Source organism: Osmerus eperlanus, chromosome 19 (assembly GCF_963692335.1).
Source record: "Osmerus eperlanus chromosome 19, fOsmEpe2.1, whole genome shotgun sequence".
Taxonomy (NCBI): domain Eukaryota; kingdom Metazoa; phylum Chordata; class Actinopteri; order Osmeriformes; family Osmeridae; genus Osmerus; species Osmerus eperlanus.
This window is the reverse complement of record NC_085036.1, coordinates 9100541-9117229: the sequence shown is the minus strand read 5'-3', so window position 1 is coordinate 9117229 and position 16689 is coordinate 9100541. Positions and strand designations below refer to the sequence as shown.

At 42.3% G+C, this 16689-nt stretch overlaps 3 protein-coding genes across 4 annotated transcripts; 2 read left to right on the top strand and 1 right to left on the bottom strand.

Annotated features, from left to right (window-relative positions):
- The first annotated feature begins 65 nt into the window (after nucleotides 1-65).
- Nucleotides 66-4808, top strand: acat1 (acetyl-CoA acetyltransferase 1). Of its 2 annotated transcripts, none has more exons than XM_062484873.1 (12): nucleotides 66-219; nucleotides 889-936; nucleotides 1058-1175; nucleotides 1380-1475; nucleotides 1589-1689; nucleotides 1948-2091; nucleotides 2181-2331; nucleotides 2419-2514; nucleotides 2712-2825; nucleotides 3160-3224; nucleotides 3444-3601; nucleotides 4034-4808. In XM_062484873.1, the coding sequence occupies exons 1-12, from the start codon at nucleotides 169-171 to the stop codon at nucleotides 4152-4154; spliced, it is 1263 nt and encodes a 420-aa protein (XP_062340857.1). In that variant the 5' UTR covers nucleotides 66-168; the 3' UTR covers nucleotides 4155-4808. The 2 variants fall into 2 exon arrangements, with proteins under 2 accessions (XP_062340857.1, XP_062340858.1); XM_062484874.1 differs by lacking the exon at nucleotides 66-219 and adding an exon at nucleotides 287-307.
- Nucleotides 4809-4909: 101 nt separating this feature from the next.
- On the top strand, nucleotides 4910-10743 carry tmprss2 (transmembrane serine protease 2). Its single transcript, XM_062484872.1, has 15 exons — nucleotides 4910-5059; nucleotides 5643-5846; nucleotides 6368-6399; nucleotides 6678-6879; nucleotides 7025-7120; nucleotides 7374-7490; nucleotides 7626-7755; nucleotides 8065-8172; nucleotides 8305-8348; nucleotides 8614-8782; nucleotides 9247-9419; nucleotides 9626-9721; nucleotides 10038-10180; nucleotides 10344-10496; nucleotides 10605-10743. The coding sequence occupies exons 3-15, from the start codon at nucleotides 6385-6387 to the stop codon at nucleotides 10611-10613; spliced, it is 1455 nt and encodes a 484-aa protein (XP_062340856.1). The 5' UTR covers nucleotides 4910-5059; nucleotides 5643-5846; nucleotides 6368-6384; the 3' UTR covers nucleotides 10614-10743.
- Nucleotides 10381-12985, bottom strand: LOC134039170 (protein FAM3B-like). Its single transcript, XM_062484875.1, has 8 exons — nucleotides 12887-12985; nucleotides 12374-12529; nucleotides 12151-12280; nucleotides 12007-12059; nucleotides 11819-11869; nucleotides 11546-11633; nucleotides 11137-11269; nucleotides 10381-10958 (listed from the first exon to the last, which is right to left on the bottom strand). The coding sequence occupies exons 1-8, from the start codon at nucleotides 12915-12917 to the stop codon at nucleotides 10875-10877; spliced, it is 726 nt and encodes a 241-aa protein (XP_062340859.1). The 5' UTR covers nucleotides 12918-12985; the 3' UTR covers nucleotides 10381-10874.
- Nucleotides 12986-16689: the final 3704 nt, after the last annotated feature.

Below are 16689 nucleotides of genomic sequence, written 5' to 3'. Positions count from 1 at the left end.
ATGGGTGGAAGTCGCGAGTGACGATTAAACTACAAGGACCACAATACATAGCAAGTTACGTAGGAGGAGACACCTCTTACTTTGATTGGTTGGTTGGTTTGGCCCTCCACTGCACTGCTGAAGGTGAAACAGCTCCTACCATTAGGAACAGTTTTTCAGTATAATATTATGTCATCAAGTGGACTTTTAACCATGCGGACTCAGTTTTGCAAGCACCTGGTAAGTGCATTGGGTGATCTAATTGGGGTCAGTTTACAGGGAAGAAAGCTCTGGTCTCTTTAACGATACTATACCAACAACATGCTATGTATAAGTACAAATACTAGGCTGCGTAGATCTAGTCTATTGTTTTGATTTTGACTGACAAAACCCATTGTGAAGACCTTAGCTGTCATAATTGTATAATTGTAATTGTATTGCCTTGACCCTACGTCTAGGTTTTACAGCCAGTTTGAAATATTTTTACTATAGCATTACAAACAGCTAACGTTTAGCTAGCTACCTAGCCAGCTAGATTCCACTTAAAGAGGACATTTTAGATTTTTTGTTGATCAAAATTGATATTTTTCTAATCATATTAAGGGTATCGTAAACTGCCAGGAAAAATATGCCATCGCAGGTTTTGAAATGATCTTAATTAAAAGAAATGTGTCTATTCATGTTGTGTAAGTAGTCAACCCTGCTACATTACAGCTATCTTTAGTCAAATGTAAGAACATCAACAGCATATGAGTTTAGTTTAATGTTAAGTCAAAACTCTAAACAAATGTAAATGCACAAAATGCCCTCATTTAATGCACCTAGCTACCTTGATTTTGCATATTTCCAACACTGCTTGAGCGTGCTGTTATGTTATCAAACACGGTCTAATACCCTCTGCCCTTACAGACTCAAAAGTACCTTTCAAGGACCTACTCATCTCGCCCTTCACTAAATGTAAGTCTACAACAGCAATAGAGATAATGAAGTCCCATTGTTTTGTATAGTTTTGTTGAACTGGTGGTTACCTTGACAAAAAGCAAATGAATAGTATACAAACCTTGATGCTCCATCACAGGAAGTGTTCATCGTTAGTGCGGTCCGCACCCCAATGGGGTCCTTCAGAGGAAGCCTGTCAGCAGTACCTGCCACCAAGCTGGGCTCTATTGCCATCAAAGGAGCTGTCGAAAAAGCAGGTAGGAACGGAACTGAAACAAAGAAAGCAGAATTATTTGAAATGAATCTGATTGTTGAAATTCTGTAAATGATTCACTGACAGTTGTAGTTATGCCCTTTTACAATGGCATAACTACAAATCTAACCTAAGTAGGATGGTTCATCTTCATGCTTGATGAAGCTAGGTGTGTGCAGGGACGTGATGGGATGCTGTCTGTGTTTAGGTATACCAGCAGAGGAGGTGAAGGAAGTGTACATGGGCAATGTATTGCAGGCAGGGGAGGGACAAGCCCCCACCAGACAAGCCTTACTGGGAGCAGGTCAAATCAGAGAAACCATGCAAGCTTCCACACACTCACACACAGATAACCGTTTACACTTGCTCTGTGTCACTGATACTGTAACCGGTCCTATACACAATTTGGCCTTCCAGGGTTAAGCCTCTCCACTCCAGCAACAACCATCAACAAAGTCTGTGCCTCGGGGATGAAGTCTGTCATGCTGGCTGCTCAAAGTCTCATGTGTGGACACCAGGTAACGTACAAATACAAATATAATACAGAGATCAGAAACCTGAAGTTTTATTTTTTATTTTTTTACTGACAATCACTTTTCCTAACTAACATATCAGATTATGGTTGTGGTGAACAGAATCGAAACTGGCCAATTGCACAGTTTGTTTAACCCTTTCCGTTTCAGTTACCCCTACATTTATCTAATGTCAAATTGTGTCTGATAGAAGATGATGAAATGATTTGACTAACTGGATCTGTGCTGTATCCTGGGTGTCAGGATGTGATGGTGGCCGGAGGCATGGAGAGCATGTCAAACGTCCCTTACGTGATGGGGAGAGACACCCCATCCTACGGAGGCTTGAAGGTGGAGGACATCATTGTGAAGGACGGCCTCACCGATGTCTACAACAAGTTCCACATGGTACTGCTCTGTCTTTGTGTGGCGGTGTAGTGGAGAAATAGGTCCACCGGTCTATGAAGAAACAGTACCATTCTGTTTGTTTGCCGTAGGGAAACTGTGCCGAAAACACAGCCAAGAACAGCCAGATCACCCGGGAGGAGCAGGACGCCTACGCCATCAGCTCCTACACCCGCAGCAAAGCAGCGTGGGAAGCTGGGGTGCTCGCCAGAGAGATTGTACCCGTCAGCATCCCCCAGAGAGGTAAACACGGATAGTTCTATCTTTTCTCCCTGGTTGGAATCCCTGTGGTTAGAAGCACGTACCGCATACTGCACTGTTCACCAACAGGCAAGCCGGACGTTGTTGTGTCAGAGGATGAGGAGTGGAGGCGCGTGGACTTCAGCAAAGTCGCCAAGCTGAGGGCTGTGTTCCAGAAAGAGAACGGTAAATATGGAGAAAAACATCCCTGAATCGGTGCTTTGCACGTTGAAGAGAATATTAAGTGATGAGAACAACACAAATAAAGGTACTATTGGCATATGGCCCCGAGACGTAAACCTCAGTTGATGTGTGTATTGAAGACAGGGCTTTCTCTGTGCGGAGATTCACAGGTTCATTCTGATTGGTCGTTGTCATTCCAGGCACAGTAACTGCAGCCAATGCCAGCACGCTGAATGACGGTGCGGCTGCTCTGGTACTCATGACTGCAGACGCAGTAAAGAGACTCAACGTCACTCCACTGGCCAGGATCGTCTGTAAGGCTCTTAGAAATACACACACACACACACACACACACACACACACACACACACATATATATATATATATCCACTTAAATACATGCGCAACACAACCCAGACTGAGGTTACAAGAATGCTGTGGCACAGGGTGTTTGTAAAGAATAGACACTTGGGACAGGGGCTTTTCCTGGGTCTCAAAATGAACTTTGACCTTAATTCTCTACTACCGTTAAGGTTAAACTGATGAGCCGCATTCAGGGTCAGACTGACCTGGTTTGTCTAGTTGCAGGATTGTTTCGTTTACTTAAAGTGTAGACCCTAAGTAGCTGTTCTGTTCTCCTATCCCTAGCATTTGCTGATGCTGCCGTTGCCCCTATCGACTTCCCTATTGCTCCTGCATTTGCTGTACCCAAGGTAAGTTGGAGCATGGTCCAATTCACCGATGATCCCTCCAAGAGAACAACTCTGTTCTGAAACAGCCCTCGCGGTATCTCCCAGTTTTAGAGCTAATAGGATATCACCATTAGGAACAGCAGCAAGGGGAAGTGCACAGCAGCGATATGAAAGTCCTGCTGTGCGTCAGAGGTGGAAATGGCACTGCCACTCTTCATGAGCTGTATGTGGTCCCTACAGGTGCTGGAAGCAGGTGGAGTTAAGAAGGAGGACATCACCATGTGGGAGATCAACGAGGCCTTCAGCGTGGTGGTCCTGGCCAACATCAAGATGCTGGACATCGACCCCGCCAAGGTCAACGTCAATGGAGGGGCTGTGTCTCTGGGACACCCTATTGGGTAAGCAGACCCAACCCGAACCTCCAACAGATGTTAGTCTGTTGACACAGATTTTATACTAATAATAAGTTGGCATACATGGCAACCCACTTCATAGGTGAAAAACTGTGAATACAGTATGCATTGTAAAATGTATGCCTTCATTAAGAATACAGATGGTCCATTGTTGTTTAAAAGAAGAGACACATACGTGTTTTAGTCAGGTGGCTGAGCGGTTAGGGAATCGGGCTAGTAATCTGAAGGTTGCCAGTTCGATTCCCGGCCGTGTCAAATGATGTTGTGTTCTTGGGCAAGGCACTTCACCCTACTTGCCTCGGGGTCCCTGTACTTACTGTAAGTCGCTCTGGATAAGAGCGTCTGCTAAATGACTAAATGTAAATGTAATGTGTTTGAAACGAATGTGACAACCTTTTGTTTATTTCCCCCCCACAGGATGTCAGGGACAAGAATTGTGGGACACATGGTGCACCACCTGGAGGCCGGCCAGTACGGCCTCGCCGGGATCTGCAACGGTGGGGGTGGAGCCTCCTCCATCCTTATCCAGAAGCTGTAGGGAACCTCACGCTCCACCTACTCCTGCCTCCTCATCAGGACTGCCTGTAGAACAGCTGTTTCATGGATGGACTTGGTTGAGATGACAATACTCCAAGCACTTTGTCATTTATCTGAAGCAAACTCTGTACCTGAAAGGTGACTGTGGCTAGATGACTGTATGCAAACAGATATTATTATGACTCCATGTTTGAGACACTCCTGTGTGCAAATAACTTCTGGTTGCTGTTGAACCTTTGGACTTGAAAGATGAATAAATAGTTTTTATGAAACTAACATGGATGGATGTATTTTTGTGTTGTGATATGAGATGTTTTGGCTTACTACTGATAAAAGAGGAATCCCATTGCTTAAAGTATCACTTAACATTACCTATATATAGTGGTATACTATGTAAACATGCAAATGGTAAAACTATCCCATTAGAGTATTGTAAATCTACTAAGGCCTTGTTTGAGCAGGTTGGATACTTGTCATTGCAGGTTTTCCTCCCTGTTATACATTTGGGCCACAGGAGGGTGTGAAAACAGCCGTTTTTGATCTTCAACCATCTGACTGACATTGATTGGAATGGGAGTGGATCGGAATGTGGGAAAGTGTGCTTCTAAAAATAAATGAATAATGACTCACTTGAATTAAATCCCATCCAAACGAACAGTCAAGTGTTCCTGTGCCTTTATATTTTTTACCCTCTTTCTCCGCCAGAGAACATGGCGTGCGTAAAGTTAACTATTGACAGAGAGTTTTGCAACTGCGACAAAGGCCCATGGTCTCAGTTTTGTTTACAGACATTTCCAACGTCCATTGTGACTGTGAAGAAATGGGCCATGATGATTCACCTGGTTATTGATTAACGCATCAGAAAATGTTCGTATTGGCAGAAAGAGAAGACCTTCCCGTATGCCGGTAAGAATCTGAAACATTTCTTTTCTGTGTTGATAACATTGAGCCAACCCTGGGACACCTGCTGAGAACACATATGTTTGTGTTTTTTAATGGTTGTTCAATTGAGGCAAGAAGGCAGTAGTGTCACCACAAGAGAGCAAAAGTGTAATTCCAGTTGTTTCCTGATTCCATGGTATCCATGGTAATGGATACTCAGTGAGTAGCAGCTTCAGGACTAAACTGTGTCATTGTTTTCATGCCATGAGAAACTAAGTGGGAACTTTTTTTATGTGCCACTTTACTGACAAATGAACCAAAAAGGCAATGTTTTAGTTTGAGTTCAACTTTAACTTTATTGTCCTGTTTATAATGCATAATATTTTATAATGCACAACATTGCATTTACTCTATCAATTAGTTTATAGTGACACTGCCTTTCCTATCACATCATAAACCATGTCATAAAAGTGTTCACAAATATTAGAGCCAGTGAAACTAACCTACCTGTAATGACTGTAGAGTTCAGTGAAACCATTGTGAAGCCCTGCCACAACTTCTTCATGTAGTACAATAACTTCCATATCACATGGCTCTTCCTGTGAAGTTCATTTCATCATTAGAAAAAGAACACAACCTTTCTAATGGCTGGAATACTTGAACAGCCTGAGTGGTCAGCCTATGCACACACAGGGAAGGTGTGGTCATGGCTGTTGATTACCTGACACAGTGGAAGACTGGACTGAGTTAGAGAGAGAAGACAGAGAAGAAGGATATCAAGCAAAGGCTGGAAAGGAACATTTGTTGTGAGGTATTGATTCTTAGATTTTTTTATACCTTTATTAATATGATTGTTTAACTTATTAGTAACTTATTAGTAACTTTATCACGGTTCATGAGGATGAGAGGAATGATCAAATCAAAGACTCATTTCTTACTTAACCCTCGTGCTGCCTTCGGGTCACATGACCCAAAGGTTCATAATGAACCATCGTTGTGTTTACCCAATTTTACCCAATACAAAAACAAATTAAAATAATTTTCTTTTAACCTTTGCAATGTGGGGGGTCTGAGACAGCCTAGCTGTTAAAAGAAAATGCTTCACTTTGTCTTTGTATGCAGTAAATCTGTCGCAATACGACGGTGGGTCACAATGACTGATGGGTCAGAATGACCCGAAGATAACACAAGGGTTAAGTGTGCGGAGTAAACACGGTGTCTTGGTAACCATCAAACTATGAAATGGTGTGCTACTTAGAATTGAATTGAATTTATATTAATATTTTTTATTTGCTCTACTTTACATTTCCTTGTTTGTCATGTTTTGAATAGAAACAGGAACTGTCAACATGGCATATTACCAGGTAAATCTCATTTTACAATCTAGTGTAAGTTTTCAACTGTCGTTCATGAACAGGAAAATAAACGTAGGTTCCGGAGCACCAGTGTTCGAATGACGTTAGACGTTTTCTCCAACTGAAAGTTAAGAACATTTTACAGTACAGTATACGTTTATCCAATCCTAAGCCTGTCCTATACACTAATACCGTGTATACATAATGATGAACTGGAACATAACTTCAACTCAGTGTGTACTTTTACGTTTGAAGATTCCCTATGTATCCACAATATTTGTCCACAGCCTGGTCCTCAGCCTGGGCCCACAAATGGCCCACAGTACATCAATTATGGGTTTCAAAGTGGGGAGGGGAGACCCCCTCCATATGCTCCTCCAACTGGAAAGACCAGCTACCACTCCTCCGCTGTTCCAATGTACCCACCACAGCCCATCAACACACACCAAACCATGACTCCTGTCCAACCTCCCCAACAAACCAGGAAAGGTTAGCAAATTCAAAATGTAGAAAGCAAGGCAGTGTGACATGTTGCCATAAACAAATCAGTAAATGGAAATACGGCAGAGGCAGGTGTTTACCTCAGGGCCAGTGTAACGTAGATCTCAGTGTGTTTTGATTCCATCTCTTTCAGCAGGCCGAAAGAACAGTTGCTGCAAAACAGCAGTGTGCACTGTCTTAATCCTCCTGCTTATCCTAGCGGTGATAGGAGTACTGATCTGGTACTTCGGTACGTACTTGTCAATCATGACCAAGCACCTTACTGTCACAGCATACACTTGTATTACATTCCTACTGACGGGTGTCATCTAACTCAAGGATGTCCTCTGGAGAACAACCTTTTCTCAAACACACCAAAAGGACGATTCATGAATTGACTTTGAACACGGATGTGAAGCACCATATAACGTGTGTAACCGTCTGACGCGAAGGAGTTCAGAGTAGGGATGTCAAGGCCGTGTCTCCTGTGTTTTCTCTCCCAGTGTGGTACCAGTGTCTGCTGGGAAAGTCCTGTGGGAACAACGGCAAGTGTCTCAGTGCCTCCCAGTGGTGTGACGGTGTGAAGGACTGCCCAAATGAAGAAGATGAATCGAAATGCTGTAAGAATCCTTTTCTAGCATCGCACTCTTGTTGATCCCTGTCTGGCCATATGCCATATGTACACCAGATATCATTGACTGTGAATAAGATTAAAATTATGAATTATTTTTCCAACATCAATCTGTGCTCCCCAGTTCGCCTCCATGGAACAAACTTCCTGCTGCAGGGGTACTCGTCAGAAAGCCAAACATGGAAGCCTGTGTGCCATGACTTCTGGAATGACCAATACGGTGAAACTACATGCCAGCAGATTGGGTACAAGAAGTGAGTCAGCCTTTTGAGAAACACTGTGTTTAGGTGTGGCAGCATTACTTTGTTCAAGATACACACATGTCCAAAGGCCAAGTGACCACATCACACAAGTAAATGATCTAGATTGAAAGGTAACCCTTGGTGAAATGATGACAACATGAGAGGGAGTGAACTCCATGACAGATCACACACTGTGCTGATATATAATGTGTAACAACAGAGTTTCTATTATATATATAAGATATATAAAGTGTATAGTGTCTAAATAATGTGTACCAGTTTTCTGGCGTGTGCTGACCATGTACCTGTTTGTCTCTTCAGGGAGAGTTACGTCAATTCTACCTCAGTAAGCTCTGCCTCCTATAACGGCTATCTGACATTGAATCATAGTTCTTACCTGGGCCCTTATGTACAGGCACAACTAAGCACGTAAGTTGATTACTTTTCTCAGTCAGTCCTTTTTCTATAGATATTCCTACTGCATAGTGAGGGACTCATATACAGGATCAGAATATTCTGTACAGGCATTTTAAACCCTCACTAGGATGTTTCTTCTTCCAGTAATTTCTGCCAAGCCAACAGAGCAGTCAGTCTACGGTGCATAGGTGAGTTATTACAGTACTGCTGTCTCACATCCTGTCACATGACACATAATGGGGAATTAGCTAACTATCCTTTAAACAAGGTTTTGTTTTGCGGTGGAAAGCTCAGAGCTTGAGAGAAGAGCAGCAGAGCCCATTCCTCAACACACGACCCTGTGTACCCTGTAGCAGATGGAGGAATACAATGTTTTTCTGCTAGAGGTCAGATTTAAATGACAGACCTGTGCCATTTGGTTGCGTTTGGTAATGATTGTTTGTGTGTCTCCAGACTGTGGGCAGAGCACCGCGGCCCCCAGGACCCGCATCGTTGGGGGGGAGGTAGCAGCCAGGGGTGCCTGGCCATGGCAGGTCAGCCTGCAGGTCCAGGACCAGCACCTGTGTGGGGGCTCCATTATCAGCTCGGAGTGGATCCTCACAGCAGCTCACTGTGTGGAGAAGTGAGTTTGACTTTGTTACTGGGCCTTCAGTCTGCTCCTGTATGGGATGAATCCCCGGAGTCAGATGGCTGGGCGGTTAGGGAATCGGGCTATTAATCAGAAGGTTGCCAGTTCGTTTCCCGGCTGTGCAAAATGACGTTGTGTCCTTGGGCAAGGCACTTCACCCTACTTGCCTCGGGGGAATGTCCCTGTACTTACTGTAAGTCGCTCTGGATAAGAGCGTCTGCTAAATGACTAAATGTAAATCCTTTCTTGGAGGGGGGTTACCCAAACGTAGTTGTCTTGGATTGCTCTCTGAGGGTCAACCCTGATTATTGGACATGATGCTATATATGAGTTAATGTCTTGTAGCCGGTTTTCAAGTATGGCTTTGGTTGAAGTTGGATTTATCATGACGTTTATCATTATTGGTCTCACATTTTTATTTACTCCTTCCTTCATCATTGCTTCCATATCATTGGTAGGTTTTCGAGTCCTGGTCTTTGGACAGTGTACGCTGGATATTTGACCTTGTTTGAGATGTACCCTGCTACTGGCAATTCAGTCAATCGTATCATTGTTCATGAAAAGTATGACCAAAACACCAATGACAATGATGTTGCTCTGATGAAACTCTCCAGGCCTCTGGTAATGTCTGGTAAGCACTTGCCTACTTCAAAAGTTCATACGTATTCATCTATAGACATATACACAGATACAGTAATAACTTAAATCGTATTGTATTTGAATTGTGGATAGAAAATGTTTATTTTTTTATATATAAAATAAATACACAAGTTCAACACTCTTCAAATTGATCCAAAGGTTGAGTACTCCAACTCCATGTCCTTTCTTATGTGTTAGATACGGTGAGACCAGTTTGTTTGCCCAACGTTGGTTTGGACTTGACTCCTGAACGACAAGCCTGGATCTCTGGATGGGGGTCTTTGAGGAGTGGAGGTACACCAGAATGCATACATCACTCATTCTTCCAACCACTTTGATTAGACTTGGGCAAACTACAACAAAATTACCTTAAAATAAATGGGCTCTTTTGGGGCTGATTTGCTGGTGTCAATTTCGTGGGTTAGACTAATCAAGAGCATACAAGGATCAGACATCATGTACAGTTGTCATTCTGAATGCTGTGACAGAGCAGTGACAACAGGGATTGGTTACTTGAACAACCATCCTATATAATACTCACCATTATATCCAGCTATCATAATATGAAAGTATATAATGAAACAATAATGATATTGGTTTTCAACTCCAGGGTCAGCCTCCAACAACCTGATGCAGGCCCAGGTGACTATATACAGGACCGATACCTGTAACAGGCCGGAGGTGTATGGCGGACAGGTTACCAGTTCCATGATCTGTGCTGGAAAACTGGCAGGAGGGGTGGACTCATGTCAGGTCAGATAAGACACACACACACACCTATACACACACACACACACACACACACCTATACACACACACCTATATATACACACACACACACAAATGAGCTATATTTCTGTAATAATATTTATAGTTATAATCCCATAATAATAATAATTTGTGTTGTGTGCTGCAGGGGGACAGTGGAGGACCTCTTGTCGTCAAGGACGATGTTCGATGGTGGCTGGTTGGGGACACTAGCTGGGGAATAGGGTGTGCACTTAGGAACAAGCCAGGAATTTATGGAAATGTGCCCGATTTTCTTGATTGGACATATACACAACTAAAGGTAAAAAGTTATATAAAAGAAAACTGTAATAGAAAATATCAGACAGTTACATTAAGTACATTACTTTGCAGTATGTTTGTTTAATTAGTTCTAAATCTATCTTTACAGAACAACTAATGGAGATGCCAATGAACATGGAACATTCCAGTGCCTGTTGACTTGAATTTTTCAGGGATAGTGTATTTTGTCCATGTTTGATAAAGATACTGTATATTATTTGACTTATTTGATTACCCTCATGAGATTACAAAGTATTTATAAAAGTTGTATGCTGCCAAAAGTAGTTTGATGAGCGTAAGCGTGTGTCTCATTCTAATTTTAATTCAAAATAATTCTCATTCAGTAAAACAACAAAAACATGAATTGACAATAATATTTTTAAATGTGCCCAACACATCCATCAATCTGTACTTCTGCTGGCCAGCCTTTGTATCTGTTAGTCTTGCTGTTACTGTAGAGTATCTGTGAAACCAACAACAAAACTGTCACTGTCACTGACATTGTCACAACAAATGTGTACATTCTGTGGGCCCAGTAGGATATTATCACCAGTGATACAGTAGTACTTTATCCTGCATTTTCAGGTGTCAAAAGGAAGAAGAAATAACAAATATACATATTAATGTACAGTAGCCTTTACCTTTTCTTTATTAATGTCTTCAGGAATTGTGAATCCTTTAGACCCCAAGAAGACCCAGCTGGAACGAAAGCCAATTTTTCCAATGATAGTGCTTCCTAGGCTTTCTATTTCCTTCTTTGCTTCTGGCTTCAGCCTGTGTGGAATGAAAGGGTCTTTGAGAAAAGCTTGCAGATAATGTTGTTGGTAATGTAACACATTAATGAATTAATCAATACAAAGTTAGCATTAGGCTAACTTAGCACAGGCCTAATATTTAACTGTGTTATATAAGTATTTCATAATATGGTATACAAAGTATTTTAATCTAAAACTGGATGGTTTTTCATGGGCGAAACAAACAACCTTGATTAAAAAAGAGTGTATATAAGTCTCTAACTACACCAGTTTGTCATGGAGATGGTAAACATACTTGGTGCTTCCCTCATCATAAGTTGCCATCAATATAAAAGAGCCATTAGAAATCTTGTGGAGGAAGTTGATCAATGCCACAGAGTTATCTACAAGAAAACAAAAAATCGACAGCCATGTGAGAAAGTAATGTGAAGGAGTTAGTAGGTTGGGACCCAGTAATGAGTAACTCTATTACTAATTCAGACATCTATAAACAGAGATAGTAAAAGTTTTGACAACCAAACATATTGTTTGTGTTTGTGGCTGATATAGCATAGTGTTGTAGCAGTACCTCCTTGCCACATGTTGAAAGAAGCACTGTCTATCTTCTCTCCTGAGGATGCTGTGTGGACAACATTTTTTCAAAATTAGGAGGGGCCACATCAAGGTGTTTCTGCAAAGTGTCCACAGTGTTCACAGGACATGAGGAAATAGTTGAAAAAAGTTGCCATTTGTACAGATAACAAAGTGATTCGTTACCATCAACTGCTGCAATGTTGATTCCTCTACCAGCATTATGTCCATCAATAATCCTAGGGAAACAATAAAGATCACTTTAAAGACTTAACATTTTGGTTTGGAGGAAGGCCAACTGTTTCTTTTAAGTCATTACTCAACACTGACATCGCATTCTCGAAACAGATTTTGGGCTGTTTTTGGATCCCTCCACCACTAAGTATCTGGAAGGCAAACTTCCCAGGTGGACACTTGGACCAACGGTTGCACTTCTGTCTCCCTGGCACAGGAACTCCAGCTTTAAACAGAGCAATTACACATTTCTGCTATGCAGTTTAATTAAGAGGTTGAAATTAAATGTGCGGAATTTCAAAGAGAGTCCTGGTCTTACCTGGTTTCTGTTGAGGTCTCGTCTCTCTGTGGAGTCTAGCCACGGATGCAGAGATGAACCGGTTGTTAGACCATTCACAGCCGAAATCAAAAGCTGATCTTCCGAAGTACCAGGCGAAAACACAGCAAAAAAGAAACCCTGCTGTTCTTAGGAAATCTGTAACCTCCCCCCACACACACACACGCACACACGTTCACACACGTACATACGTACACGCACACATACATAGAACACACAAACATACACACACAAACATACACACACGCACACATTAATGTAAACTTCACATTAAACAACACTGTCCAACAAATACAAGTCCACATGCCTTTTTTGGGGGGCTGGTGCTTGCTTTCATTTGAAATCACAGATTGTGATTTCACAACCTTTCCTGTGGTACTCTCATTTCCCTCCTTTCCAATACCCAATAAGGTAAAAGTCTTTTATCTTCTTCCAATCATTCAGTAATTCTTACCGTAGTAAGAAGTTTTAGTGTAGTGTTACCGTACAACTTACACCACAAATGACGAGAAGTGCAGGCTGCCATGGCTCCCTTGTAAGGTTACTGTACTGTGCTTCCTTACTCTTTACCCATGATAACAGAGGGCCATAAAACTTTTCCCCCTGCAGGACAGGTGCAATGGGTCAAAACAAACAGTTGAATAAACAATACTTTGTTTAAAAGTATTGAACATGATAACATATTCCTAAATGCTCTGCAAGAAAGTGGCATTCAGTTTAATTTAATACTGTACATTTCATGATAAAGAAAACAGTTCGGATACAGACGGTTGTGCATTACTCAACTTTACCTGAGGGGGGTGCTCTAACATTTGCAAAACAAAAGCATTTCATGCATCCCTAACAAAAAGAACACGGATCCTATTTATTTACCTGTCTCTTGGTGTAAGTGTGCTCAATACTCACAACTTCAGGTACATTGGAAGGATCTATATATTTACTGTTTTTTTTCCGTAGCTATTATTGAGAGAGTACGACACATGCACGCACACCAATACTTTATCCCTCTCCCTTTCTTCCATGGCCACAATTTTCCCTCTCCGCTCCTCTCCTCTTCTCTCCATCAGCATGGTTGCCTAATCACTGCTCACAGAGGTTGGCTTGCTAATTGGCAGATGCTCAGGCCCTGAGCCTGCATCTGCTACCTGTTTGTACCAATTAACAGACCCATGACACTGCACTGACACCTCTTCAATGGGTTAACAGATGCTGCAATTAGCCACTCATTTGAATAGATGCCCGTTTATCACGAGGGCCCTTGTCGCATCATCCCAACCGGGGGACCGCCTCTCATCTATTTGCTTTTTCCGTTGCCTCTCAAACGACTCAATGAGGCGTGGGAAGGCAAGGGAACCCTGGTGTGTCGACAAACAAACGCTCAACGGCCGCTAAATGAGCCCTCCGCGTACACGAGTGGCAGTGCTGACGTGCTAGAAGGGGCCCGCGGTACGTTTAGAATATGTAGGAGCAGGGTTTGTATCGCATGTTTCAGTACAGAACTATTGGGCCCCCCCACTGACCACACAGGGTGACGGTCCACAGGACAGCCACAGGAAGCGGCTCAGCGTGACTCAGAACCATCACGTTGTGTCTGGAGGATGAAAGGCATGCTGCTCTATGACTTGTTTGGTTACAATGTGACCAGAGTAAATCCACTGGTATTGGAACTGCAGAATGATGTTACAGTAAAGAAAATGATGATAACAACTTTCCTTTCATTATCTTCACTCTTTCTGATTTGGGCTTTTTGAAAATGGTTTATAATTGCAGGAGATTAAGCAAAACAATATTTGAGTTATGTGAATGGAAACCTATCAACCTTCCAGAATATAGATTTACATGACTCCTCTATCATTATTATCATATTCTGATAGAGCTGGTTATGAAACTGACTATGATTCCTGCTTCTCACCAGCACTGTGCGAGTGTGTGTGTATGTGTCTCTGGTTGTGTCTGTGTGTGTGTGTATGTGTGTGTATGTGTGTGTGGTTGTGTCTGTGTACGAGTGCATGTGCACATTACTGTAAGCCTGCCTGTGTGTGTATAGATCAAAACTGCATGTGTCATTTAGTCCAAAGGCTACGATCCAACGTACATTCCTCCACAGCCAATGAGGAAAGAGCGGCCTGTTACTGGGCAGTTATGGGTTTATTTTTTTCTCTCCCGTTCTGCTTTCGTGAGGTCGATGTCACGCGTCAAGCCTCATAGAGTCTCGGAGCAGTGTGAGTCTTTACGACACGCCAGAATCATGTGCTTGTGGTGAACATCAGCACTCTTACTGGTTTTGTAGATCAACCAGTATTGAGCCAGGGGTGCAGCATGGCCAGCCGCACCTAGGGTTGTTTGCCGTGGTCTTAAACAATGTAAACAGACCAAAGGTCAGAAGGGAGACAACGTTCCCGCAATTCTAAGCAATAGTATACGATTTCATATAAGGACTTCATTTGGTATCCTTCTACACAGACTGGGGACAAGAACATCTATGTTTATCGTTTACATTTCTGTTGCACTTCACTGTTTGTATTTGCTGTAACACTTTGTTATAACTTTCCTTGGTAAGCGGCAAGCATTTGCTGTAAACTAACAATCAGCACATTTTGTTGAGTTATCAATAATCCGCAAAATATTAAGCAATGGTTAACTTACAATTGATTGCATTTAATTATCTATGAATGCTTTCATGACTTCTCAAGTTTATTGCTACCATATAGTGTATAATTATGAAGTGTTACCCATTGCCCTCATTGATACTGTAGCATCTTTCAGACATCTGTATGAAAGGTCTTTTCTGAGATGTCACTGTTCTCTGCACCTCTTTCAAGGTGTGATTTAAAGCAAAAGCGAAGCAGTGTACACACAGCCAATGCTAACCCTTTTCATACATACAATCAAATAGCCATACATGAAATACAATCAAAAGTGAAATCCTTTTGCGTAAAAATTTTACTTTTATTTGCAATACCAATCTTGACCAACTGAGGGCACTTCACTTTATTGACATCCAGTGAGAGGCTACGTGGCAGATAAGAATGGGATCATCGTTAGAGAGGGACTTACATACAGAACACTCAGAGTTTCAAATCCTCTTTACTTGAGGAGTGAGTCTTTAATCTTAAGGATCTTCCTCCAGTAATGACACATAAACTCTATGTAAAAACACATATTGACAACACAAGGAGCACACATCTGCTTGCTTCGTGTACTTCCCGGTCTTAAACCTAAGAATGAAAAAACTATGGAATTACAGATAAGCTAGCTAGTTAGCAGCTCATCACTCCTTACGCAAAGAAACAGCGTATCCTTCTCGCTGTCGCGGAAAACAACAGAAGATTAGAATATTGACGAAAAAAACATATACACTTCCCACTGAGGGATGTAGTAAACAACAATGATTTAATGTTGGAAGAGATTGAATACTATTCAAACTGAGACTCTGGTCAAGATTTAAATGTTTGCTTCCCCAATGCCCTCTTTTATTTTGTCAATGTGTTGCTGTTGACAATTTTCTATTTAGGTCAGTGTGGGTCCCTCAGGCTCTGACAAACCACTTTTTTCCCAGAGTCCCAGTGACTGACACATTCTCTGATAGCAGATGAAGTCCTGGGTTTCTCAGGTTTTGAATTCTTGATGAGCAACATGTTATAAAATAAAACGGAGGTTGTTATTCCTGCAGTGCAATGTTCCATAAATATTATTCTCAAAATCTTCCTTTATGTACAAGGCTTTTAGTTGTTCAGCAACCAACAGGACAGGAACCCTGAAAACAAAGACACAAGAAGTAAAGGTTTTTTCTGAAACAGAAATGTTTAACATAAAGTATCTCCCCAGCTTTCTTTCTCTCATCATCAAGTCACTCAGAATAAACGCAGATCTCGGTGAGCAGGCAAGCCCTGGTTTTGTTTTGGCCAGGGTGCGCTGACACAGGCCCGGGGATGTCCACCTGTTGTGCTGCTTCTTGCCACGCCTGCATTGCTGTTCCCCGTCACCACGCACTTACACAACGGCCTGGCAGAAACCAGCATTACCCGGACATCCGCTAAGAACATAATGCCTGTCTTAGACACTGGGCATCTGTTTGCATTTCCACGCAATATTGGACGCAGAGTAATTACAAGCCAGGAGGGGAGGGCCAGCCTGAGATTAAGGAGGAGAATGGGGGAGGGGAGGGCGTGCGAGCATCTGAACACATGGTCCTTCAGTAAAGCTCTTTTCCTCGCCACCCTCTTCCCTGGACAGCCATCCCAGGTCAGACCCTCACCCCCCCCTCTGGCACGGTCTACACCGCGGTGGCCACTACT